This window comes from Mus musculus, chromosome 6 (assembly GCF_000001635.26).
Source record: "Mus musculus strain C57BL/6J chromosome 6, GRCm38.p6 C57BL/6J".
NCBI lineage: Eukaryota > Metazoa > Chordata > Mammalia > Rodentia > Muridae > Mus > Mus musculus.
The window spans coordinates 73,006,085-73,034,067 of record NC_000072.6 but is presented as its reverse complement, the minus strand read 5'-3'; the positions used below and the strand labels follow the sequence as shown (position 1 = coordinate 73,034,067).

General features: G+C 46.6%; 1 protein-coding gene and 2 long non-coding RNA genes across 5 annotated transcripts in view; 1 reads left to right on the top strand and 2 right to left on the bottom strand.

Moving 5' to 3' along the window:
- The window catches only part of Dnah6 (dynein, axonemal, heavy chain 6), a 204,625-nt gene extending 188,160 nt beyond the window's left edge, over positions 1 to 16,465 (top strand). Inside the window, exons 69-77 of one of the 2 annotated variants that reach the window (NM_001164669.1) lie at positions 417 to 536; positions 1,423 to 1,544; positions 6,529 to 6,658; positions 8,226 to 8,353; positions 9,058 to 9,243; positions 9,742 to 9,814; positions 11,578 to 11,729; positions 12,739 to 12,961; positions 16,223 to 16,462. In NM_001164669.1, the coding sequence (NP_001158141.1) occupies positions 417 to 536; positions 1,423 to 1,544; positions 6,529 to 6,658; positions 8,226 to 8,353; positions 9,058 to 9,243; positions 9,742 to 9,814; positions 11,578 to 11,729; positions 12,739 to 12,961; positions 16,223 to 16,326 (1,238 nt within the window). In that variant the 3' untranslated portion in view covers positions 16,327 to 16,462. Of the gene's footprint in view, positions 1 to 416; positions 537 to 1,422; positions 1,545 to 6,528; positions 6,659 to 8,225; positions 8,354 to 9,057; positions 9,244 to 9,741; positions 9,815 to 11,577; positions 11,730 to 12,738; positions 12,962 to 16,222 lie in introns of both variants that reach the window. The other variant, XR_003956215.1, reaches the window with a different exon arrangement.
- Gm20560 lies at positions 263 to 22,158 on the bottom strand. 2 transcript variants are annotated; one of them, XR_001785283.2, is made up of 4 exons: positions 20,731 to 22,158; positions 16,259 to 16,425; positions 2,054 to 2,168; positions 263 to 639 (listed from the first exon to the last, which is right to left on the bottom strand). It is a non-coding gene; the product is annotated as a predicted gene, 20560 (long non-coding RNA). The 2 variants fall into 2 exon arrangements; XR_003956453.1 differs by lacking the exons at positions 263 to 639; positions 2,054 to 2,168 and adding an exon at positions 14,787 to 15,711 and having other exon boundaries at positions 20,731 to 22,155.
- Positions 22,159 to 23,336: 1,178 nt separating this feature from the next.
- Gm31547 lies at positions 23,337 to 26,968 on the bottom strand. Its single transcript, XR_377768.3, has 3 exons — positions 26,339 to 26,968; positions 25,496 to 25,613; positions 23,337 to 23,918 (listed from the first exon to the last, which is right to left on the bottom strand). It is a non-coding gene; the product is annotated as a predicted gene, 31547 (long non-coding RNA).
- Between the last annotated feature and the right edge of the window lie 1,015 nt (positions 26,969 to 27,983).

Genomic DNA, 27,983 nt, shown 5'->3' with positions numbered 1-27,983 from the left:
CAATGGCTTTCGTTTCTGTTGTTGAAAGAAATAAAGAAGAATTCTAGAACTGAAGAGGTGGCTCAGCAGCTAAGAGTCACCAGGGTCAAGTCCCAGCACCGACATAGGCATTCAGGACTGCCTGTAGCATCACTTCCATGTGATCTGACGCCCTCTTCAGGCCTCTGTGGGCTCCTGCATGCACACAGTGCATCTAAACTCATACAAAAGTCACAAACATACACATAGTAATTTTTAAAAATAAAATAAAATGATTAGGGTAGCACACACATTCTGCTTTTTAAAACTTGACTTATCTTAAAGGGACATGGCAACTACTCTTGATACCAACTAAATGTGCATATAAAGAGACGTATTAGAATTCAGGTGTGTTTATTAACGTAAAAATATGTTTTAAAATGCAAGCTCCCTTTCAGGTGAGATCACCTACGGGGGGAGAGTGACAGACACCTGGGATCAGAGATGCCTTCGAACTGTCTTGAAAAGATTTTTCTCTCCTGAAACATTGGATGATGATTACACATACTCTGACTCAGGTAAATGGCTTTTGTGGGGGGAAAAATCCCTCCCCAAGAAGCCTCGCTCTCTGTCCATCTTCACAGCTCCATCGCATCCCCATGTTTGGCTGTCAAAGCTGGTCTGAGAGAAAGAACACAACGCTGTAAATTAACTCTGCACTAAACTTGATTGTATTATATCTAAATGCACTTTCAGAGCTCTGCGCTAATGTATTTTTAATATCATTAGAGAGCACTTCCACCACCAAATATTGAGTACTAAGGATTGAGAACTGGAGGTAACTCATTCTGAGTCAGACAGTAGGTAGATGGATGGCCACGGGTATCAGTCGCTTAGAAGAAAGGATCCTAGTGCAAGAGTTCACAAACACCCCTATGGCTATGGCCGGGTTGCTTCAAGTCAACTGTGTGTCTTGTCATCATCAGGGAAAGGGCAGGGGCCCTATATTTCAACATTTTGCAAATGTGGCCTTTGATTTGAGGGACTAGAATCTGTATACCAAACCAATGCAAAGACAGTTTCTAAGATGAGCAGAAATCTGGATCCCTTAGTGAGACTCACTTCCAACGGTGTCCATAATCCTTCAGGCATGTTACTACTCTCTGATGCTCATGGCCTCAAGAAAACTCAGTAAAACTATGGGGCTGGAACAATGGCTGAGTGGTTCTGACTTGTGTTCTGAGTGAGGACATGTGTTCTGTTCCCAGCACCCATGTTGGGTGGCACACAATTACCTGCATGTAACTCCATCTCCAAGGAACCCAACACCCTCTTTCTGGCTCCCAAGGCACATGCACTCAAAAGACTCACACATACAGATAATTTTTTAATTAAACTAAAAAGCAAGCCAGGAGGTGCTGATCCACTTGATTCACATTTGTCTTTTGTGATTTTTAATGACAGGCATCTATTTTGCCCCCTTGGCTGACAGCCTCCAAGACTTTAAGGAGTACATTGAAGATCTACCTTTGATAGATGATCCAGAAATCTTTGGAATGCATGAAAATGCTAACCTCGTTTTTCAGGTATGTGGTCTTTCTGTTTAAAACACATATTTATATTGTGTATATAAACTCAAAACAGTCCTCCTCTGTGGACTATAATGCCTTCAGAAAATACTGGCTAACCTTTCTTTCAACAATGGTTTCAATTCAGCCTGGTGCCTTTGCAGACTTTAATAAGACTAATCTTCTAGCAGTGACCAGAATCCTTCTGGGCTCCATACCCTGAAAAGATGAAGATGGTACCCTCTGATGCCCAAGAAAAATCAGTAAAGGTGGACACAGCCTTCGCAGAATCCTTAGGCGCGCGCGTGCGTGTGTGCGTGTGTGTGTGTGTGTGTGTGTGTGTGTGTGTGTGTGTGTGTGTGTTCCCTTCCCTTCTCCCCCACATTGGACATATTTGGCTCATGTTACACAAAGGTCATGGATATGCATGCTTAGATCAGAGCAGTACAGTTATAAATGCCCTAAGTATCTCTTCTCAGCCCTTGCATTCAGATCCTGTGTGTACGAATCCAAGGAAGATAACTAACCTTAGTCTCTCAAAGTAGTCGATGTACCAGATCATAGCACTGGCTTCAAAGCAGCAGTGCTCAACACATGGGTTGCCACCCCTTTGGAGGTCAAACGACCCTTCACAGGGGTCACCTAAGACCATCAGAAAACACAGATATTTATATTAGGATTTATAGCAGTAGCAAAATTACATATATGAAGTAGCAGTGAAAATACTTTTATGGTTGGGGGACATCACAACACGAGGAAGTGTATTAAGGGGTCACAGCATTCAGCAGGTTGGGAACCCATACTCCAAAGAGTATGGTGGATTATTGTACTCCTCTGTCGAGATCTTCTAATGATGACTCTTATCTGAGAGTGATCTGAAATCGATTAGCATTTGAGAGCCCCTCCTGATCCTGGGCACAGCTCACCTGGCCCACTTTTATCATGCCATCTCAGGCATCTGTAAAGAGCAGAGCTGTGTCTCTGAGGGTTCCAGACATCACTAATGCTCAAGGGTGAGATTCTCCCTGAATGTGTCTGGGCAGGGAGATAGCCTTTCTTTTCATTTTAAATTTTGCCCATATACGGGTTAGAAGGTGAAGTCTACCTCAGTATCAAGGAATCTAACAACACTGGACTCTCCGGAAATCTCATTTCATGTTTGCCAACAATAGTCCTGCTCCTTTCAGTGGGCATGAAATGATGGGTCCTGTTTCTCTCATTCTGCTTTTAGGTAAATACACTTGTGGCTAAACCTTCTATTTACTCTGCTCTGACCTCTGATTGTCCTAAAAGGTGGAGAGAACAGGGAAGAGGGGGAGGGGGAAGGATAAGGAAAAGAGAGCATTGGAGGGCTGGCCCAGCCTCCTCTTCAAGAGGGATAAAGCTGTCCTCCCACCCCACGCAGCACTGTAAACCAGACGAGGAGATGTCTGTGTTTTCCATTGGTTTCAGAATGACTACGAGAGCAGATGTGTAATGAGTCCCAGGCCTGTTCTTCTCTACAGCTTTCCTTCTTCAACAGTTCTGGATTAGCAATGCAACCACTTCCCTTTGAGCAATTGCCCCCTTTTCTTCCATAGAAGTCTGATAAGTTGGAAATTGGATAGATAGCTTAGCAGTTAAAAGCACTGGCTATTCTTCCAGAGGACTTGGGTTCAATTACCAGCACCCACATGGCAGCTTACAGCCATCTGTAACTCCAATTCCAGGGGATTCAATGCCCTCTGCTGGCCTCCTCAGATGTGCATGCACACAGTGCACAAACGTGCAAGCAAACCACGGATACCCATAATATAATGCACGGAGGTGGGCATGTGACCCAAGTCGAACCAAAGGCTGCTCCTCCTTCCTCTGCAACTCTAGTTGGTCCAAGAAGTACAGAGATGCATAGCGCAGTATATGCAAATGCTAAGTTTCGGGAAGGGTCCTCCGGAATCATTGGCACCTGGGATGTCTTATCTGCAGTTATCTTTCTTTCCCCTGATACTCCCAAACCCTCCCCAACCACCATAGAGGGGAAGCTTAACTGCCTTGGGAAGCACTAGGAGCAAGGGAGAGACAAACAGATGCCCATGTGCAGAAGAGACAAGATGCCACCTGCACAGGAAAAACATGGTGCCATCTCCACTCTCTCGGGGTTCCAGCTGAGCCACAGAACTGAGCTGGCATTCTTAGTACCGATTCACAGGAGAAAAGTTTACAGATTTCATAGAAGCTTTGTGTGACACTGGTGACAAATGAAGCCCAAAGAAATGCAAAAAACTTAGTGGCTTGGTATTGTGTCACACACAGGGAGTCAAGCAAGGAGAGAATGGCTAAAGGATGTGGCAGGTCAGAGCAGGATGCAGAGCTTTGTGTCTGTCGTTTTTTATCATAGATTATAAGAGAATAATGTACCCCTCCATTCTTTTTCCTCCCTCTCAGCCCTCTGATGTCCCCCTTGCTCTCTTTCAAATTCATGGCCTCTTTTCTATAATTGGTGATGGTGGTGATGGTTTGTGTGTGTGCATGTGCGTGTGCATGTGTTCTTAAATACATGAATGCAATCTGCTCAGTCTGTATGATGTTACTGGTATATATATATATATGTTTTCAGGGTTGAGCATTTGGTAGAAGTGTGTTCTTCCATGGAAAGACTTGAATATTTGTTTTTTTGAGACAGTGTCTCTCTACATAGCCCTGGCTGTCCTGGAACTCACTGTGTAGACCAGGTTAGCCTTGAACTCACAGAGATCTGACTGCATCTGCCTCCTAAGTCCTGGGATTAGAGGCGCCCCACACCCCACAGGACTATTGTATTTTAACAAGGTCTCTTTCTACCAGATCCCCCGGAAGAGCGGTTTTGTTCTCCTGACACCAGAAGGCCTTCTTTCATGTGAGAGTTTTTTAACTCCTGTTTTTAGGAAGGAAGAAGTTTGAAATCTGTCTTCCATCTGTTTGCAAGTTGCCTTTAGCTAGAGAAAATCTTTGTATCAAAGTGGAAAGTAGCATGTTCTGCTTAGGTTGAGTAACTGTCCCTTTTAAGCAATGTGGTTGTCTTAGTTAGGGTTTTACTGCTGTGAACAGACACCATGACCAAGGCAACTCTTATAAAGGACGGCATTTAATTGGGACTGGCTTACAGGTTCAGAGTTTCAGTCTGTTATCATCAAGGTGGGAGCATGGCAGCATCCGGGCAGGCATGGTGCAAGCAAAGCTGAGAGTTCTACATCTTCATCTGAAGGCTGCTAGGAGAATACTGAATTCTAGACAGCTAGGACAAGGGTCTTAAAGCACACACCCACAGTGACACATTTCCTCTGACAAGGCTATACCTCCTATTAGTGCCACTCCCTGGGCCAAGCATATTCAAACCACCACAGTGGTCTTAACACAAGATTTCTTCCTACACTTAGCAAGTTATATTTAAATAAATGTTTAGCAGAAACTAGTAAAGGACTGACTAGGACAGGAAGGGGGCAAATCTGTAAGCATGTGGCAGCAGCCCCCTCTGCTGTCTGAGCCTGGCTTTGTCACCCCAGTGCATTGCCAAAATGTCAGTTTCTAGAATTGAGGTGGACATGAGGAAGAAGTAAACTGTTCTGAGAATGGACTTGAATGTTTCTATGAAGAACAACCAGGTAACAATCAATCAAGACAGTAAGGCAGGCCGGGCGTGGTAGCGCACACCTTTAATCCCAGCACTCAGGAGGCAGAGGCAGGTGGATTTCTGAGTTCGAGGCTAGCCTGGTCCACAGAGTGAGTTCCAGGACAGCCAGGGTTATACAGAGAAACCCTGTCTCAAAACAACAACAACAACAACAAAAAGACAGTAAGGCAGCCACCCCATGTATCAAATTCTGCTCAGACAATAAGTGCTGTTGGTTGTCTTTGTGAGCCACTTTGTCAGCTGGATGAGGTCCCTCCTTGTGCCTGACAATCACCCCTTGGAGCCATTTGCTGCTGAAAGATGCTCCCCTGAAGAACCGTGTAGAAGAAGCAGCAGCAGCCCTGTGTTCACACAGCTGCTGGGCCTGACACTACTGGAAAGGTTGTTCTAGTTTGTAGGGGAAGGAAGAAAGAAAGAAAGAAAGAAAGAAAGAAAGAAAGAAAGAAAGAAAGAAAGAAAGAAAGAAAGAAAGAAAGAAAGAAAGAAAGAAAGAAAGAAAGAAAGGGAAAGAAAAGGAAAGGAAAGGAAGAAAGAAAGAAAGAAAGAAAGAAAGAAAGAAAGAAAGAAAGAAAGAAAGAAAGAAAGAAAGAAAGAAAGAAAAGAAAGAAAGGAAGGAAGAAGATGCCTAAAGACACAGGCAGTTAAAGTGGAAACTTGCTGAACTTCCGGCCCAAGCTCAGGGATGCCCACATCCATGTTCTGTCCAGAGCTCCATGGGAGACCATGTGTCATTTCCTGGCACAGAGGCCAGGAAAGATGGAGCTGAAATCCTCTGCTAATTGTATGAGCCCAAGCTAGAGTTTGCAGGCCAAGCCCTCTAATTGCCTCTGTGCTGGACGCAGTCAGTCAGATGATTACTGATGAGGAAGAAGCCTTTGCTCTCTCTAATAAATGAGCATAAGGTCTCAGGTCAAGAAAGATGGATAGGTCTGGAGAGCAGCGTTGTGTGTGCAATCAACAATACTGTACACTTAAAGTTTGATTGAGAGAGAGCTGGCGAGATGACTCAGTAGATAGGCTTGGTTGCTGCCACCAAGCCTAAGGGCAAGATACCAATCCACAAGGTGGAAATCCTTCCTTGTGGAAGAACTGACTCCTGCAAGTTGTCCTCTGATCTCCACTCACATGCCACAGCACACGTGTGTGCACATACACACACACACACACACACAATTTTCTAATGTAATTTTTTTTTAGTTTGATTAGGAGAATACTCTCATATTGTATTCATACCACGGTTGAATTAACACCTTTGTTTTTGGAAATGTCCCTTATTCCTCTATGGAAACGATACACGCGGCAAACATTATCTTAACTCCATCTTCCCTGCTCTCTCTCTTACCACCTCTGCAGTACAAAGAGACCAACACTCTGATCACCACCATCCTTGAGGTCCAGCCAAGGTCCTCCTCTGGCGGCCAGGGCAAAAGCAATGATGAAATTGTCCAGGAGCTTGTGGCTTCAATCCAGACCAGAGTTCCAGGTAATAAACACTTGCTGGCATCTATCTGCCTGTGACGGGACCCTGAGGAATAAACTCAGAAAGCTAAATCATAAGCAGATGTTGAGGCTTAATTCTTCTCATAGGTTTTGCTTTCCCCATTGAGCTTGTCTAGCGCGTGGGGTTCTCCCTGTATGTCTAGAGACGGACCACACCCTGACATTCCACCTGCAGGGACCACGAGGAGCATCCTGGCTTACATGCCACATGACTCTAGCCAGGCTTTGCTCTGAGCACTGACTCTAAAGGCTCTGGACCTGTGCCATCTAAGACAGTAGCTGCTGGCCACATGTGGCAGCTTGTTAACCTTAAGTAAATCCCACACTGAGCCCTCTGTTGCACTGAGCATTTTAAGTGCTTGAGTCTCGGACAGTGCAGATGAGGACATTTCCCACATTGTTTAAGGTTTTATTAGAATCTAGCCCACGTGGCTCATCTGGCCCTCCATCTTGTAGGACTGAGGGGTAGGAAGGACACACCAGTTGTCTGTGAGTGATACTCAGTGGTTGGGATAAACTCTTATGTCTCTCTCAGCCTCCTCTCCAGGAGGTCTACAGGGAAGAACAAGACTTACACAGTCATGTTCCTGAAGGGCTAGGGTCGGTTAACTTGGCACCCAACTTCTGGTCTCTGGAATGTCACTGGCTGGCTGAGCCACCACCTTTCTGAGTGACATTTGCTACAGAGGTATTCAAAGCTCTGCCTCTCGTTCTACCAAAGACACTGCATCTCGTGTGGAGTCAGAGGACGACCTGTGCGAGTCGGTTCTCCCCCTTTTCTCTGTGTGTCTCAGGAATGGAACTCAGGTTGGGAGGCTCATCAGCAGGCACCGTTACCCACTGATCCATCTCCCCAGCCCCACCTCCATGCCCACTGTCAGATTGACTCACCCAGACCTGCTGCTTCCAGTCACTCTGACCTCTGCCTTACCCGCTTCCTCTCACCTCTTCCCCATGATTACCCCGACAGGGAGCAGGCTGCTCTTTCCTCCGTCTGGTACATGCACACATGCATGCTTATTCTTCCACAGCATCCAGCCAGTGTCTCCTTCAATTTACCCACTTATGTCCAAGCCACCATGTAGTTCAAACAGTCACAGAGGGTGACAAGGGCCATGACAACGAGTGGAATACTAATTTAATCTCTCTCTCTCTCTCTCTCTCTCTCTCTCTCTCTCTCTCTCTCACACACACACACACACACACACACACACATACACACACACACACACACACATTTTCCCTGATCGCCATTAATCAAAGCCTTATTTTTGTGACTGCTTCTATGTAAACACAGGTAGACCATCAATGACTTATAAAGAATAAAATGTTGTCAAATTTAAGCTCTGGCTCAATAGAGTGCTCACCTGGCAAGTCTGACTCCCCTATGATGCACTCATGTTCAATCCCCAGAACTCACAGGAAGGTGGAAGGTGAGAACGGACTCCTCAGAGTTGTTCTCTGACCCCCTCCCCTCAGCCATGGCATGGCATGCACGCACCCGCACTCACACATGCTGTGGTCTGAGCAGCCAACTGTGTGTGTTACAGAATCTCTGCAGATGGAGGGTGCTTCCGAGAGCCTTTTTGTCAAGGACCCTCAAGGACGCCTGAACTCTCTGACCACCGTCCTTGGCCAGGAAGTGGACCGGTTCAACAATCTCCTGAAGTTAATCCACGTACGGAAGCTTACCTCTGCCATTGATGCTGGGTAGCCAGCCTTGTAGAAAATGCTCTAAGAACATGATTGGGCTTATCCGTCTCCATCCTGTCATCCCTAAGCTCCCATTTGGCTGTACTAACTGGTCCTCAGGCCCAGGCTGCGTATGGTTGAGTCTGTATTCCCTTATTCTAACAGCGACTGTATGACTGTGTGACATTCCAAACCCTCAAGCCCCTTCGGCGGTCTACTTTATGTCTCGAGTTCCATCAACCCACTTGAAATTTTCTGGGACCTCAGCACTCAGTTAAGAGTGAGTTGGGGCTGAGGAACTAGTTCAGTCAGTAAAGTGCTAGCATAATGGCCAAAGTGCGAGCCCCAGAACTGACGTGGGAGAAGAAGAAAGCCTCAGGCAGTAGCATACATTTGTAATCCCTTGGGGAATCATTGGCCATCCAGTCACACAATCAGATGCCCTCTTCTGGCCTCCACGGGCACACGTGGTACACAGATAATATGCACATGCAAAACACTTAAACACATAATAAATTTAATGTTTTTAAACAGTTCAGACAATGCCTGAGGAATGATATCCGAGGTTGTCTTCGCCATGTGTGTGCATGTATGTATGCTCAGACACAAACATGTAGACTGGGAAAACCATTGTCCTCTCCACCTGATAATTGCTCCTGTAATGAGCACTGATCTGTCTCGTTCTCTCAGATCTCTCTAGAAACACTCAACAAAGCCATTGCTGGGCTTGTGGTGATGTCTGAAGAAATGGAAAAAGTGTATCAGAGTTTCCTGAACAACCAGGTTCCCTCTCTTTGGTCTAACACGGCCTACCCATCCCTGAAGCCACTGGGATCATGGGTCAAAGACCTTATTCTGAGGACTGAGTTCGTGGACGTACGGAAAACTTCACATGCCTGGGATTTGATGGGTTTGACAACATGGCTGTCCCTCAACTCCCAGGGGTCTCTGAGCAGCAACAACTGGGAATTATTTGATGCCAGAGAAACAGAACCTTCCAGAATGGCTTCCCTTTGAAAGCCTTAAGCCAATCATAATGCCATTTCCCCTAGGCTTTTATCTATATGTTGGTTTCCAACCCCAGGCCACTCGTGAGGTTTTAGCTGCAGTGTATGGCCCCTCTGTAAGGCACAAACCACCACATGTCTCCACACAGCCACATGTACCTTGGCTGCCCGAGCCTCTTGTCCCTTGTGGCTCCAGGCTTACAGTCAAAGCTGGGAGATAAGAAGGGGCACAGACCAGCAGTAAGAAGACAGAGGGTAATTCAGGATTCCATCAGACACCACTCCCCTCCCAACACAGCCCTGACTTTAGATGGCAGACCCCACCTCAGAAACAAGAGTGCCTCATGAAATCATGTCTCTCCCCCAGCTGTGGCTCAAACGAGGACAGCCTAAATCCTTCTGGATTTCGGGGTTCTTCTTCCCACAAGGATTTCTCACAGGTATGGGTGCCTCCCCTAGGAAAGTCTCACAGCAAGAGTTGTGGTTTGTAGGAACTGAGGAAATGGTGTTGCTGCCCATGACCTGACTGGCCCTGCCAATCTAGGATAATCTAGGATTACTCTTCCTCCATCACCAGAGAGAGATGAAGGGGAGGGCAGAAATAGACGCTCCCTGATAATCTGATCCTTGCCCTTCTCAGGTTTTTATGCATGGGTTTGATTTAGGCTAAATCCATGAATGGATGGCTATTGATGCAGCTCTCCACGTGACACAACCCTCTTATCTTCCTGTCCCTCCCCTACCCCACATATGCTTAAGCTCTAAGCAGTCTCCTCTCTCTAAAACATACTTCCTATTTTGTAGCCCAGATTGCCTTGATTAGCAGCCGAGGCTGACCTTAGATTTCTAATCCTACTGCCTCCACCTCCCTAGTTCTAGGATCGCATGCATAAGCCATCATGTCCCAGTTTCAGGCAGTGCTGGAAATGAACCCAGAGCTCTGTGCATTCTAGGCAGGCAACATCCCCAGCCTAAAAACAAAAACTCTTGATAATGCTTCATCCATCCTAGGGGATTTGGATGGAGAGTACTGGAGAGATCCAGACCTTGGGTGTCTAGGAACCCTATCCTCAGTTTGTCTTATCCCTAATCCCTGGCAAACAGCCCATATACGCAAAATCCTGAGGTTCGGGAGACCTGCCCTGAAACTCCCGCTAGTTTGTCTCTCTTATGACAGGGTGACATGCCACAAACTTAGTCTCTCCCGCTCTTTGGTTTTTGTTTGTTTGGTTTTAGTTTGGGATTTGTTGGTGCTTTTTGTTTGAGTTTTTTTGGTTTTTTGGTTTTGTTTTGGTTTTGTCTGGTTAGCTGTTTTGTTGGTTAGTTGGTTGGTCAGTTTTTGTTTTATTTTGAGGGGAGAGTTGTTTTTGTTTTGTTTGAGACAGGATCTCAACTATCTAGCCCTGGCTAGCCCTGGCTAGCCTGGAACTCCCTATGGAGATCCTGGCCTTGGCCTGGTCCATCCTTGGCCTTGAACTTACAGAGATCTGCCTGACTCCATCTCCCAAGTGCCACCATGCCTAACTTGTTTTATAGTTTTATAGGTGTGTGTGTGTGTGTGTGTGTGTGTGTGTGTTTTCGTGCGCGCACGCGCGCAAGTGCTCAGATGCCTGTGGAGGTCAGAAGAAGGTGTTGGATTCCCTTAGTGCTGAATTTATAAGTGCTTGTGAGCTGCCTGATGTGGACTCTGGGAGCTGAACTTGGATCTCTGCAAGAGTAACAAGTGCTCTTAACTGCTGAGCCATCTCTGCACCTCCTTTGCCCTCTTCTTAATCATGACATGAGCTCATTCATCCCTTGGGCCCTTCACCACCCCTGCCTCCAACATGATTCAGGCTTCTGTGCTCTGTGAACTAATTCCATGTAGACTGTTAATAGCTTGGCTTTCTTTTTCCACTTTTCCCTTACATTTATTTATTTACTTATTTTTTATCGTTTGTTTGTTTGTTTGTTTGGAGGAAAGGCATGCAAAACAGATGTGGAGGTTAGAAGACAACTTGCTGGAGTTGGCTCTCTCCTCCCATGATGTAGGTTCCGGGGAATCAAACGCAGGTCATCAGGCTTGGCAGCAAGTGCCTTGTCATACCACCAGCCCTGATGGGTCTCTACAGAGAGAAAGCTCTCTGATGAGCCACAACCTGGGTTGACAGGGGGGGGACATACTGCAACGTGCTTTGACGGGCCCACCTTTTCATATCTCCAGGGACCCTCCAGAACCACGCTAGAAAATATAATTTGCCTATAGACGAGCTGAGTTTCAAGTATAACATGATCCCAGTCTACCGAGACCAAGCTGCAGTGATAGAATCAGCCAAGGACATTCAATTTGGAACAGAACTGCCCATGGACAAGGAGGTATTGTCTACCCGACTCCATGGCACAGAAGCACCTATCCCACTGTCACTGGATCGTTCGGCCAGCCTCCCCTGGCCCACCACTGCCATTTGCAGGAATGGGAGGAGGGGGTGGGTCTCATTCCCCAAGGCCAGCTCCTCGGCAGGGACTGAATGGGAACTTGGCAAACACAGTCCAATTTATGGAAATATTTTTTCTGCCTAGAGCTATATGATTTAGATTCAGATAGCAGCAGTTACCATCCTACAGAGGCAATATCACAAGACACGGAGGGCAAGATTTCTGGAATAAAATAACCTTGAGTTTGAATCCTGCCTGGTTCTACCTGTCACCTGGCATGTGTGCTGAAACAATTAGCTCATGAATCTGAACTTAGGTGTTCTCATCTGCAGTGGGCTAATGACAGGTCTCTCAGAACGGAGTGGCACATGCCATAGAGCCAACACAGAGTTCACTCACAAAAACCCACTGTAATATTATGGACCAAATCTGTCTCTAGCAGTTACACAGCCCCCCTCCTGGCAGAACTGAAACGCTAGCTGCATACCTCTTCCTTCTATAACCACAGTAAATAAGTAATAGGTATCTGCTAGAGAGGCGGTCCTGATGGCTTTTGCACTCTTCAAATAGTATTGCAGACATACAATTTGTCTTCTAGAAGGGAGCCCAGATTCTGAGAAAAACAGGGGGTCATTCCAGCCTTTGCCTCACTCTGCTTCTCAAGAGGAAGAGAAAAGTCCTTACTCATAATGTTAGGTGGTCTAAAGTAGCCATAATTGGTTTTTCCAGTGGGTAGCTCCAACTCTGCATCCTGGTGGGGTATGGACAGTATCAACTTCAGTACCAAACTGAGCATGAGGGTAGCCCATCCCTCAAATCTTTAGGGTACCCTTCTCTAATAAGGTACTGGTCTTTAGAGGTACTTGTTGAAAAGGTGGGACACGGGCAATACCTCAAACTGTTAATCTCTTCTCCTCTGCTCACCTCTAAACTTCTGAGTTTCTTTCAGTTGCCCTCTCCTGAAGATGGGGTTCTTGTTCATGGAATGTTCATGGATGCTTCTCGGTGGGATGATAAAGACATGGTCATAGAAGACGCATTGCCAGGACAGATGAACCCCATGCTGCCTGTAGTTCACTTTGAACCAAAACAAAACTATGAGCCAGTCCACACACTCTACCACTCCCCACTCTACAAAACAGGAGCCCGGGCAGGAACACTTTCAACCACAGGTGAGCGTGTTCTTAAGATCTGTCCGTGGGGCTGGAGAGATGGTCCAGCAGTTAAGAGCACTACTTGAGGCTCTTATACAGCACCCAGGTTTGATTCTCAGCACCCACAACGTGGCTTACAACCATCAGTAACTCCAGTTCCGGAGGATCCAGTGCCCTCTTCTGTATACCAATGGTACTGCACACGTGTAGGGTACAGGCAGACAAGCAGGCAAAACACCCACATACATAAAAATAAATGAATACTTTCTAATTGTACACATAATAACTAAATAAAAACTTCAATCAAAACCCAAATGTTGCTGGGCAAGGTGGCACACACCTTTAACCCCAGCAGAGGCAGGCAGACCTCCGTAAATTCAAGGCCAGTCTGGTCTATCATAGAAAAGCGGTTTTAAAATGAACTAAGTGGAAAAAGCTGGGTTCCAAAACTCCGAGTGGGCCTGGGCTGCAGTCCTACAAAATGGAAGCGGAGAGAAAGAAAACATATGACATGAGATGTGAGCCGGGGCGAGGGCTCAGTGGTAAAGGCTCTCGTCACCAAGCCTAACAACCTGAGTCTGGTCCCCAAGGCCCACATGATGCTAAGAGAGAATGGAACATTTTACAGTGGCCTGGACCTCCATCAGGAAGCGGGTGAGCATCTGATTGACTTTTTAGGATGTGGCAATTATTAAAACCATTCCATTAGGGGTTGGTTAAGCATTTTAAAAATTGGTTATTAAGCTTCAAGTGTCTACCAATGATTTAATATAAAATTTTATTTTTATGTAATAGTGTACATTTTATTTTATGTAATAGTATACATGTGAGTAAATGTAGTAGCGTCTTTTGGCCAGAAGAGGGCGTTTAAACCTGAGCGTGAGCTCATCCCTGTGCCTAAACCTTCTTCCTTCACAAAGATAGGAGATTCTGGGACTCCTAGTGGAACCAACCTGTTTGTGTCAACAAATATATTGTAGTGAGTGGCAAAGAGGCAGATTTATAGTTACAATTTTAATTTATTGTTAAAAGTGATTTAGGACACACATCATTGCTGTGGAGTGTGGCCCTTATTTAAACTCTGAATCTAAGTAACTGTCAAGTACCAATATAACATATACATATATATATGTGTGTATATATATATATATATGTGTATATATATATGTGTGTATATATATATGTGTGTATATATATATGTGTGTGTGTGTATATATATGCATATATATACATACAGTGTGTGTGTATAATGAGTTTATACATGTATGTATGCACACTAGAAAAATTTGAACAGCTCTTAGAAAGTAATATTTTAGCTATGATATTTGTGCCTTTAATAGTCAGGATTTAGAGACACATACCAAAATAGATGCAGCAAAAGTTTTTACGTAATATTTCTTCAAAATAATCTACAAGGCATGTGAAGTGTGTATCATGAGATGGATAAGGAAGGACCATTTATGCTTTAATTTTTTTTTCCACAAAAAAAGAAAAGCTAAGCATGATCAAACATGAACAGTGAACCCAGCTAACCTCTGAGAGCGCTCTAACAATTTCTCAGTCTGGTTTAGAACAACACAATAGTACTGTTTTCAAGGCAAGCTGAATTAAAGGCGGTCCAAGTCTCTTGTTAACTGTAGCAGCATGAAGAAGGACGAAAGCAGGTTCCCATTGTGATGAACACCTGAATTATTCTCAGATGTAAAACATGTTTCCTCACTAAGGGGTCCCCATCCACCCCCAGAGTAAGTTCAGCTAAGCCCCTGCGGTGCAGGCCCTGGTCCTGCCTGCAGACAGCAGCTTTGGTGAGCAGGTTCTGTAGTTCTAAAGCCCATTAAATCCCTTCTGTGGGAACACAGCCTTTATTTCTGCATCCTTTTCTTTCTCATTCATCCATCCATCTGTTTTGAGCCGGTCTCACTATCACTACGTAGCCCTGGCAGTTTGGAACCTGCCACGTAGTCCAAGCTGGGCCTCCAGCTCATAGAGATCCACATGTCTATGCCTGCCCAGCACTGTCCTTAACCTTCCAGTCACGCTCCATCCCTCTGTAGTAAGCAGCCAGCCTTTGCTTTCTTGAACGGCAGTCCACTACACAGCATGTGTGTCATGGCCATCCTGTTTGTCAGAAGCACAAGACCTCTGACATCAGCCCTCCAGGATGTCGGCGTAGGGCACGTGACATGAGACACACACACATGTCTGTCCCAATCATCTACCCCTTGGAGGTGCTTCTTGTCTAACTGTGAGCCAAGCAGATTGGACAGTAAATCCCTTAGTAGGGCGCCGGGAGGTTGAGTGGGAGGGGATTTTGGAAGGCAGCTACACTCATTTCTGGCCAACAGGGAATTGATTCTGCTTAAACCCAGTCAGTGGATGCAGGGGTTTAGTTGTATCCTGAGTCTTCCTCCAGACCCAGGGAAGGCCTCACATACTCCAGGCACTGATTGCCTGCATTGGGCCGGCACCCATAGAAGCATGGAGACAAATTTCTGGACTGCATAAAACCAGTAAATACACAGGGAAGGTGTCTAGAGCGGCTTGCCATGCTGTGGCACTGGAAAGCCAGGAATCCAATGGGCCAGAAAGGTGAAAAGGTAGAGGCACCCTCTGCTGGGTCCGAGGCTGCCTTCCCTGATGTCCATTCCACACCGATGGAATCTGAGAGAGTGGTGCAGAAGGAGCCATCGCCATCCGAGGGCACCATCTTCTTCTCAGTGGCCCCGTAGACAGCCACAGAAGGGAAAGAACTCCTGAAGAGTGACTTGCTGCACAGAACGGTTACACACTGAAGACAAAATGCCTGTCCCCGTACCTGTTCATCCCAGGAGCCCAAGAGTTTTCCAGTGTAGGATGGAGTGAAGGAAGGGCAGATAAATAGACGACCACATGTATAGATGCCCTACCTACCATTAGAAACCCCTAAGTCAGGCCTGAATCTCAGCCCAATGCTCCTAGGTTCAACCTACAGAAAACCTGAAACATACTCAGGAAGATATAAGCTCTAAGCCAGAGAGGCCTCAAAGCACCATGTATTCCAAAATCTCCTTTCTTATCGCCCAAAACTAGAACCTTCAGAGGGCTGTGCCCAGCATCTTCAGGTTCAGCCAGGTCTGGAGCTAGAGCCTCTTGACTCTCAGTAATCTTATCTCCGTGAATCCAGAGGTTACTGTTTAAATAACATCTCTTCTTTCCCACCCTGCCCACCCCCACCACCCCACCCCCACCACCACCCCCACCCTCCCACCACCCCACCACCACCCCCATATCATTTCTCAGGCCATTCAACCAACTTTGTGGTGACTGTCCTCTTACCCTCCAAGAGGATCAGTGATTACTGGATCTCCAAGGGGTCAGCGTTGCTCTGCCAGCTGAGTGAGTAAGTGGGAGCCTCGCCGATCCAGAAGTCTTCCCTGATGAGGAGGAAGTGACCTCTGAGTCGACTTAAGGATGGCAGCTGTGGCTGTTATTTCTCCCATGACCTAAAATAAAGTCGTTTTGAGTTATTTCTGTTGGAAACCCCGGCTGTGATGTGGAGGCTCCTGATTCACACACCCCTATTACCTCGAACCCCCAACTCTATGTGAAAGCCGGGCTAGACTGCTTCTCTCCAGTGTGTCGTTGAAGGCCTGGGGAGAGCCAGCGTTGGCCCCTCATTCACACAGGATCCCTTCCTGGTCACACTTGTAGGAGAGGCCCACAGTCCACATTAGGCACATGGCCCTGATACTCCTGTTTCTAGACCTAATTAAGGATCTCAAAAACCCAGCACCACCAACAGCAACAACCTTTAGATATTGTAACATGACATTGTCACACACAAAGCTCACCCTTGAGAGAGCTGTGCAACTGAGTTACCATGAAACCATGAAAAGAAAGTCTTGCTAGTGTACAAGTGTGTATGGCGTTTGTGTGTCCATGTATGTGTGTGTGAATGTGGGCCCATGCATGCCACCATGGTACACACGTAAAAATCAGAGGGCAATCTTCACCCTCCACTTTGAGAAGGGTCTCTCTCTTGCTTGCTGCTACGTATGCCAACATAGCTGTCCACTGAGCTTCTGGCAATTCTTCTGTCTCTGCCTTTCATGTCCTAGAAAGAGTGCATTGGGGTTTCAGACATGCCACGATGTCTGACTTTTAATATTGGTTCTGGAGGATTCAGAACCATGAGGCTTCTGTGGCCAACCCATGGAACCATCCCTCTGCCCATCACAATTTTTTTAAGTAAGCTTATGATTTTGTGTTGGGAAACATGCACAGCTCTCAGTCACATGCAGCACACACGCCACTGATTGAACATGCCAGACAGACTGCCCGTGGCACGAGTTCCCACTCTAGGGGGCTCCTTGATAGAGGAGCTAGCGAGAAGGCTCAGCAGCTAGGAGCACTTGCTTCTCTGGCAGAAGACCCAAGTCGGGTCCCCAGCACTCATAGGAAGTGACTTACAACAGCCTATAACTTCAATTGTAGGAGATCCAAAGACACTGTCTTTGGACTTCAGAGGGCAGCTGCACATGTGACATACACAGACAACTCACAAACACATACCATATACACCAGGAAAGGAAGGGAAGCCAGAGCTTAAAATCCAGGCGATCCAGCTACCATTAAACCAGATGACACATACGTACTACTCCTTCTCGGTCCCATCCAATCCTGGATAATTATTCTGAGTTTTGTGAGCTATTCCAAGGCCCAAGGGGACAGAAAGGGGACCATCAGGTGAGAGATGCAGAGTTGGCCAGGGGATGACAGCTGGACAGAGATCAACATTTCTGTTCCAGGCACAACCAAAGCAAGCTCTACACTTACCATGTCACTCGGATTCTCCCTACGAGACCCAGTAAATGTGTAAATACAAAATAGCGCAGGAGTGGGTAGTGTAAAAACTATTCCGTACAGCCCCTCTGACAAAACCAACCCATCCCCAGCATCTAGTGAGATGCTTAACATGCTAAATGTAATGAAAGTGTCTATGGATCATGGAGAGAGCACCCTATACACCAGACCCTAAGTAGGAGACCTACATAGCCCACTGATGGCCCTGCATGCAAACCAGATACACGCAGCAGTGTGGGGCCCAGGAGGTGTGCTGTAGTAGATTCCAGAGGGTGGGAGCCACACAGCTATTGACTCACATATACATGTCATAAACGAACATCTGCTCAAAAGATGTCTATTTTCAGGAGACTCTAACAATTATCTCCTTACACCCTGTGATGGTTTGTATATGCTTAGCCCAGGGAGTGGCACAATTAGAAGGTGTGGCCTTGTTGAAGTAGGTGTGTCACTGTGGGTGTGGGCTTTAAGACCCTCATTCTAGCTGCCTGGAAGAATACTTTCTAGCAGCCTTCAGATGAAGATGCTGAACTCTCAACTCCTCCTACACCATGCCTGTCTGGACACTGCCACGCTCCCACCTTGATGATAATGGACTGGACCTCTAAGCCTGTAAGCCAGCCCCAATTAAATGTTGTCCTTATAAGAGTTGCCTTGGTCATGGTGTCTCTTCACAGCAGTAAAACCCTAGGACATACACTATTGTGTCATATGACTGTAGCCCCCCAACACTGCTGCGTAGCTGCCCATCAGTCCTTGAAAAGAGAAGCATTTCCAATGTGTATTTTCCTTTATCAGTGTCTCATCCTGCCAGAAATCATAATTCTAACACTCAGGAGGCTGAGGCAGGAGAATTCCAAGTTCAAGAGCAGCCTGGGCTACATAGTGGAATTCTGTCTCAAAGAAAACAAGAATTCTTCTCAATTGGGTCTATCAAGATCAGACCAGACTATGAAATTTTTTTAAAGATTTATTTATTTATTTATTTATTTATTTATTATATGTGAGTACACTGTAGCTGTCTTCAGACACTCTAGAAGAGGGTGTCAGATCTTGTTACAGATGGTTATGAACCACCATGTGGTTGCTGGGATTTGAACTCAGGACCTCTGGAAGAGCAGTCAGTGCTCTTAACCACTGAGCCATCTCTCCAGCCCCCAGACTATGAATTATAAAGATGACCATTTTTAAATTCCAAGAGATCAGACAACGTCTTGGCCCGGATCCCAGAGTTACTGAATGAGGAATGTCTCTGTTTTGAAAGCCAGCATTAGCACCCAAACCGCAGGAGTCCAGAGGGACAGACCAGCCCTGATGACCACCATATGGCTGTGGTAAGAATTTGCATGCCAAGAAGCTGCAGTTGGGGGCAGAGGGAGGGACCTGTCCGTGACAGGGACCTGAGAAAGACAGACTCAGGCACATTAGAAACCGCTGTCGTTCCCAAGCCACCCCACCCCCACCCCGCCTCTGTGTCCACCCAGTGGCTTTTTATCTTCCCCTCTTTAAAGACAGGAATGTGTATTAGTACATTAATTAGGTGTTTGGGGCCATTTCCACCAGAAACCAAATGGCAGAACATTAGGAGACCAGCCAACTGTCCCACGGTTCAGTGAGTGCTAAGGGCCTTGATAAAGGAAAGCTCAATTCAGAGTTCGCCCATCATTAGCCTCTGGTAATCTTGGGCATGGATCTAGCTCTCTGACCACCGCTGAGCACAGCCAGGCCATGAGGATTCCTCCCTGGGTCTCGGCCCCTCTCATCTACCCTAGTCTGGGCCTGTGTGAACACCATGCAGGCACGCCAAGACACGACAAGGGGAGGCTCCCATGACCTCAAGTTCACCTGATCCTTTCAGCTCAGCTGAGGCATAAAATACCTAAACCCATGGACACCTTGAGAGGAAGTGGCCCAACTTGCAAATACTACACAGGGCAGATTAATATTCCATCAGTGAGGAAGATTAAAGAGCCACCATGGCTGCGGGCAGTTGCTAAGCCTCCTACCTCACTGTCTCCAGGCTGGCAGCTCTTATGCATTTAAAAATGAAATTTGGGACTGAGCTTGGTGCAAAAGCACTTGCTGCTACTATAGAGGACCTAGGTTCAATGCCCAGTGCTCACAATCTTTTATGAAATCCAGGTCTGGGGGAGCCAATGCCGTCTCCTGGCCTCCATGAGCACCTGAACTCACATGATATGTGTACACAGAGCCAGGTGCATACATATAAAAACAAGTAAATCTTTTAAACTGCAAGACACACAGGACACCAGAGGTCAGACCTCTCAGTAATTCCCTGTTGTTGTGGGCAAGGAATGCCGTCCCTCCCTCCCTTCCTCCCTTCCTCCCTCCCTTCTTCCCTCTTTGTTTTTGTCTCTAGACCATGTCCTGCAGCTAATTATTTTTTTCTTCTATGGTTCCAGCCAGAGTTGCTTCATCTTGCTATCACTCATAGGATCACTCCCTCCAGAACCAACTTTCACTCAGTCCCTGTCTTAAGTCAGAGTTTCTATTCCTGCACAAAATCATGACCAAGAAGCAGTTGGGGAGGAAAGGGTTTATTCAGCTTACACTTTCCACATTGCTGTTGATCACCAAAGGATGTCAGGACTGGAACTCAAGCAGGTCAGGAAGCAGGAGCTGATGCAGAGGCTATGGAGGGGTGTTACTTACTGGCTTACTTCCACTGGCTTGCTCAGCTTGCTTTCTTATAGAACCCAAGACTACCAGCCCAGGAATGGCATCACCCACAAGGGGCCCTTCCCCTTGATCACTAATTGAGAAAATGCCTTACAGCTGGATCTCATGGAGGCATTTTCTCAACTGAAGCTCCTTTCTCTGTGATAACCCCAGCCTGTGTCAAGTTGACACACAAAACCAGCCTTACAGTCCCCTATGCCCCAGATCTTCCCCCTCATCCACCCTGATGTTTGTGAAGCACTTACTCAACACAGGATCTCAGCATCTACCGATCCAGACTCCACATATCTGCTTTTCAGACTCCACTCCATCTGGTTCCCATTTGATATCAGCCAGAAGAAAACTTCCTTGAAGAGGCTCCCTCTAAACCCAAACTGTAACTAGTACCCTCCAACACACATACACACAAACATATGACCACACACCACAATGCTTGTGCTTCCCTGGCTTACTGACTCAGAATCTGGTTTCGTCACCAGACTGTGTACGTCACGAAGCCAGGATCAACAGCTTTCCAGTTTGCCCAAGTACGCACATAGCTGCAAACACACCAGAGGAGCTCAGCCTTCGCTTTCGTTTAAGGGACCCTGGATTCCAGCCTCTCTGGTATAATTCTGCCGGAGGCTTCCTGCCCCTTGGATTTAGACTCTTCTATCCACTGCTGACCCACAACCTAGCCACGCTAAGAATGTACTTTCTCTGAGGACCAGTTCTAGCAAGCATGCTTGTCTCTACAAAGCTGCCAGCTCTGAACAGTTACAGAATGGTCACAGAACTTCCAAAAAGGGGGTGAAAATTGAGTTCTTTGTGACCTTTATTCTCACTACATTCAGGCTTTAATGGGCCCATCCACACATCCATATTTGTTCTAACAGGTATACACACAAGGCTAGAATCAAAGCAACTACCTTAAATGGGGCGACAGGCACATAGGGAAGGTTACCCGATGAGAGGCCTCCCATCTCTCCCAGTGCGAAGGACATTCCTGTGTCTGTTTGACTCACTATTCCCAGGGAAACCCAGATGCAGACATGCTCTGCCCACCTCCTCTGCCTCACCTCCTCTCCAGACACTCTTAACTGAATGGTGTGGATCCGATGAACTTCGAGTGGCATCAGTCCTGGGACTTCTGCTCCTCCTGGCCTGGAAGCCCTAAATCTCTAGACAGGAGCAGTGGGGTGGCAGCGATGGAAAACACACACAGAGAGACACACACAGACACACACACAGAGACACACACACTCACACAGAGACACACTCACACAGACACAGACACACACTCACACAGAGACACATACACACAGACACATACTCCACACAGATACACACACACTCACACACAGACACACACACACACACAGAGACACATGGAGACACACACACACAGAGACACACACACTCACACAGAGACACACACAGACACACACTCACACAGAGACACATACACACAGACACATACTCCACACAGATACACACACAGAGACACATGGAGACACACATACACACACACTCACACGGCTTCCAGTGCCAAGGCTTCTGGATCCAGGACTTCCAGAGCGAAGCTGGCCAATGGCCAAGCACGGGGAAAAGCTTTTATTCTTGTCTCTGTACAGCCAAGAGTTATTCGTGTGACATGGTTCCCTCCCTGACACTTGCGGCTCAGGACATCATGAGGGGCCTAACGTTCAAGTCCACCAAGGGCAGCAGTTCTTACCTGGTTCTCCAAGCCACCCACAAATCCATGACATTGATACCTTTGGCTCTCCCCATGTATCCTCATAGGCTACTCTCCCAATCTCCCGGGCCCACGATGAAAATCCAAGATTTGTATATGGCATTTTCTTGGTAACAAACAGATCCACAGTGTGTCCAGAAAGACAGACCATAAAAGGCAGGTCAGTTAAAGACGTTTGGAAAGGGCTTAGAGGCCACTGGCGTTTTTTTTGTTGTTGTTGTTGCTGTTGTTTTTTTGTTTTTTTTAACCTGTAGGCCCTGCATATCAAATATTTATTTTTATTCGATATTTAATTTACATTTCAAATGTTGTCCCCTTTCCTGGTTTCCCCTCCAAAAACCCCCTCTTCCCTCCCCCTTCCCCCTGCTCACCAACCCACCCACACCCACTTCCTGACCTGGCATTCCCCTGGGGCATAAAGCCTTCACAGGACCAAGGGCCTCTCCTCCCATTGATGACCAACTAGGCCATCCTCTGCTACATATGCAACTAGAGCTATGAGTCCCACCATGTGTACTCTTTGGTTGGTGGTTTATTCCCAGGGAGCTCTGGGGGTACTTAAAAAAAAAAATCAAAGTGAATGCAAACCCTGCTTGTCCTGTATTTTAAAGATTCATTTTAGTGTGTGTGTGTGTGTGTGTGTGTGTGTGTGTGTGTGTGTAGGAGGTCATAAGAGGGTACAACATCCCTGGAGTTGTACTTATAGATGGTTGTGAGCTATCCCATTGTGATGTCTTGTATATGCTTGGCTCAGGGAGTGGCACTATTAGGAGGTGTGGCCTTGCTGGAGTAGGTGTGTCACTGTGGGCATGGGCTTAAGACCCTCACTCAACCTAGCTTCCTGGAAGTCAGTATTCTGCTAGCATGCCTGTCTGGACACTGCCATGTTCCCACCTTGATGATAATGGACTGAACCTCAGAACCTGTATGTAAGGCAGCCCCAATTAAATGTTGTCCTTATAAGAGTTACCTTGGTCATGGTGTCTCTTCACGGCAGTAAAACCCTAACTAAGACACCCATATAGAAGCTAGGAACTGAACTCTGGTCTTCTCCAAGAGCAACACGTGCTCTTAACTACTGAGCCTTCTCTCCAGCCTCCCACCCTGTATCTTTTTGAAGGTTTTATTCAGAAAGTTGTTCTCCGGTGGTTGGTGGCCAACCTATCACCAGGTGACGTGCTCAGGAACTGGCCACCAGTCCCCTCCCTCACCCTGGCCTGTACTCACACCTGAATGGCCTCTCCCAGAGGGAACAGATATTTTCACAGCTAATAGGAAACTCAAACTTGCTTCTAGCTTTCCTCTAAAGGTGACTCTAGTCTCCAGACATCCTTTTTACAAGTTTTTATTTGCCTGTATTTGTAGGGAGAGAGGGCTTCTGGGTCTCAGGATTGAACTCTGAAGATCCAGGTTGGCAGGAAATGCCTTTACTCGATGAAAGCATGAGCCATTAGAAGGACCTCTGCCCACCTTTGTCTAGGATGAAACTCATAAGGATGAAGTTTCCTCCCGCGAGGCTGAGGGTGAGAATTCCAGGCCGCTAGGAGGATTCCAACCACTAGGGGGCAGTCTCCTAGAGCAGCTGTAGAGCCCATCCGCCTCAAGTTGGGCTCTCCTTCCCAAACCAGCACCAGTCAGGGCTGACCTCAGCTTTGAGCTACAGGGTTGCAGAACCTGGCAGGACAGTTACTAACGGCTCTGTGGAATAAAAGGGGGAAGGCAGATGAAAGAAAAGCCAAGAAGGAAAAAAAAAACCTCAACCAGGCAAAAAATAAATCAGGAAGTTCCTCACATGGCAAATAAAGAGAAATGGCCACTTTCTGAATCTGAGACACGCACACATGAATATGCACATTTAAAAAAAAATTCAGCCAAAAGAACTTAGAATTTATTTTTTATTCGTGTGCGTGTGTGTGTGTGTGTGTGTGTGGAGTTGCCCGTGGAGACTTAAGAAGAAGGTGTTGGATCCCTGGAGCTAGAGTTACAGGCTGTTATGAATCACCCAATGTGGGTGCTGGGAACCAAACTAGAGTCCTCTGAAAGAGCAGCAAATCTCTTAACTTCTGAACCATCTCTAAAGTCATGAAAGAATTATTCTCGAATAAATTTCTTTGTGACTTACTGCCAGGGAATGTCTCATCTGTATACCCGTGAGCAAAAGGAGCCACATGTGGAGAAAGATTTAAGAAGCCCAGGTTGGGCTTTCTGAAAGCCTTTCTGTCCTCTGTCCCTCCCTGCTGTCAGTGGCATGCCACCTGCTGGGGTGAGACAGGATTCAGCCTGCAGTGTCCATCCTCAGTACCTCCCCACTCCTTCTCCTCAGACCTTCCCACCAAGTGATGCACTGCCAGTCACACCCGCTGGTTCCCATCTCTCCACCCCAGCATCCTTGTGCAAAGGGATACTGGTCCCCATAGGGGAGACGACTCCCATGCCTGCAGAGCAGAGCTGTCACATGCACATTCTCAAGGCGTCAGCCTTGATCCCTTCTGCTCCCTGACAGCTGGCGCATGCTCTGTACCACATCCCCTGAAACCTCTGCCTGTACGTGGGCTCCTGGAGTAACCTTCACTGATTGATGCCTGTCTGTTTCTGAAGATGCCTGTTAGCTGCAACCAATCCTTGGGTGACATCTAAGCCTGCCTTTTTTTATATTTAGTGCTCCGTGTGACTTCTAGTCTTTGCCCTCGGGACACCCTAGTGTGCATACACGGTGTCTTTGTTCTTCAGCTCTACAGAAGGCAAGGGCCTCTCACCTGAGAGCTATTCCGGCTAAAGAGTCTGATTTCCGTGGAGCAGTAGTTACAGGCAGTTACGAGCCGTCTTCTGTGGGTACTGGGAACCAAACTTGGGTCCTCTGCAAGAGTGGCAACCATTCCTAAGCACTGAACCATCTCTCAGGCCTCTTATTGATTTTGTTAATTAGAAGTTTTCTTTTTTTTTCCTTCTTTTTTTAAAGTACGTGTGCACATGCATGTGTGTAGATATGTGCTTGCACGAGGCAGAGGCTAACTATCAGACTCTACCTTATCTCTTGAGGCAGGCCATACACTGACTCGGAGAGCGCCATTACAGCTAGTCTCCACCAGCACCCAGAGCTGCTGTTACCTGTGCCACCACACTCAGCTTTTGAAGTGGGTATTGGGGATCCGAACTCAGCTCCTCAGACTTGCACAGCAAGCTCTTTGCCCTCTGAGCCACTTCCCCAGTCCCAGAACTTCAACTCTCTGATGCACTGATGTGGCATGATTCTCCTTGAGGGGAAGAACACGTACCAAGTTCCCCAAACACACTTGAGACCACATCACGAGAGCAAGGCTCACTGGATCATGGTTGGATTCAGCCAGACTCAAGGTATTTTGCCAGCTACATGTTTTCCTTGGCACTGGAGATCTAGGAGGGAACAGGAAATGCTGGCATCAGCTGGAATAGGGGCTGGCCAGACTCTACCAAGCCCCTGACACTGAAGAGCCTCTGGTACTTTCTCACCCCCTCTTCCTGGGTGTATATGGTGTATAATCTCCCACAACTACTTTTCTATCTGCTTCTCAGACACCTGCACATAAGAAGCTCCATCTACTGGGCTGTTCTCTCCTGGGCTGAAAAAGTACAATTTGGACCAGGTGGACACTGCCTGAAGTCTTCAGTAAGACATTTTCAATTCTCTAGAGACTATGAATTTACGGTCTCAAATCAGCAAAGGACTCTCTTCAGCCCCCCAGGCCATCTTCCCACCCCACCCCAGCCCTAGCTCCAGCCCAGGCCCTGAAAGTTGGAGAGATTTACTACCAGTGTGTTAGTCTTCCCACCTGTAGGTAAGGCCCTTGTCCTAAATGAGTGCGCATCCACAGACATTTACATAGATTGGCTAATCCAAAGAGAACTGAAATAGAGTTCAAAATCAAATAAGTCTTTGGGGTCTTTTGCTATGTCCTCGTGTGACAGAAAGCAGAATCGCTACTCAGCCCAGTGCTGTGTAAGCCCCTCCTCCTGCCTTGTTTTTTGAGATAATCACACATAGCTCAGGCTGGCCTCGCTATGCAGATGGGGATAGCCCGAGTTTCTGATCCTTGGCCTTTGCTTCTTGAATGCTGGGATTATAGGCATGTGCCACCAACCATTTGTGTGGCGCGAGGGATGAGGTCCAGGGCTTCACGGATGTTAAGCAAGGACTCTTCCTTCTGAGCTGCATCCCCAGCTCCGGGTGAGCCCCTTTCTTAAGGGCCTGAATTCCATACCTAAGAAAGGAGACATCATGTCCGGATCCCTTCTTAAAAGTCCCACACTACGACACCTGAATTTTGGAGGTGAATGTTGAGACCACAGCACCCCTCATCTCCCTGGTTTTTCTAATAGTCCCTGTTCCTGTTAGGAACCTGAACCCAAGAGATTAGGGACAAGGTCCTGCCAGGAGTTATCTTAGCATCCAGTTCCCCAGGAAGGCAGTGAAAGGGAGTGTGGAGTCTGGGACTGCACACCAGCCGAAGCTGCTTCTGCTTTCTTCGGGCAAGTTAACTCTTTAACTCTTTGCTAGTCTGTGGCCAAACGCTGCTGACTTTGGCATTTCAACCCCTGCTGACAGCAGCAGGAGATTAAGGGGGAACAAACGCTTAGTTACCTGGCTCTCTTAGGACCCCTTGTTGACCAGTCAAGAGAATCAGAGTTCCCTACTAACTCTTCGTGAGCCAAAGAGAAAAGAAAAGGAAGGAAGGAAGTCACACACACACACACACACACACACACACACACACACACACACTGGTCAAGACCAACCACCTGTTTCATCAGTTTCACAAGTGCACTTGCATATTTATATACATACACATATACCTACATACATATGAATGTACAAACATATAGACAGTCATGTATACATATATACATTTACTGGATGAGGCAGAGCCCCAAAAGCCACACTTTATTTCTTCTTTCTGGCAATTTATACCTTCTTAAACAAAAGTTCGTTATAAGATTACCTCATAGGTAAAAGGTTACACAGAAGGGGAGCTACAGAAGGAAGCTGATAAGAAGTTCAAAGCATCGTTTTAGTCTATGAGCTCAATATAAGTTCAAAGCCACAGTTTCACATGGTCTTGCTTTATTCGTGCACACCTATGGCCTCATCCTTGGACCTGACCTAGAATGAATGTTTTCCCTTGAGCACAAACCTGTTCCAAACCTATTTTTCTTCTTAGTACAGTTTATGAAAGCTCTTTATATTCCTCATTATACAGACTTTACTTACTATTCTATGAGGAGGGGGCACATTCTATTCTTGATTCTAACTTTATTACATCTTTCTGGCAAAACAACTAAAACCGTCTCTTTAAACTTTCCCCCTAAAATTATTTGAATCAAATCAGGAATTCTATAAAGTCATTAATTCATCTAAACAGCATTAATTCATGGAAAGTCATCTTCATGTTGATCTGCAGGAAATTTGCCCAGGAATCACTGGGCTATGAAACAGTGACAGGAAAGGCACATCAGCAGAGAGAAGCAATCCAGGGATGAAGTCTCTGGAGCTGTACCTGTCCAGAATGTACCCACTGAAGGCCATGTAAAACAGTGGGTCATCTCCAGGAAACTGACTTGCTTGCTCTCATAGCCTTTCCTAGATGGCTTCTGTCAAGGTCCTAGTTTGTAAAATCCCATCCTACTTTACTTTCTGTTGCTGCTATTCTGAGTGGAAACATTTTTGGTGAGGAAAAGGGCTTACTCACCTCATACTTCCATGTCACATTCCTCGATTGAAAGAATCCA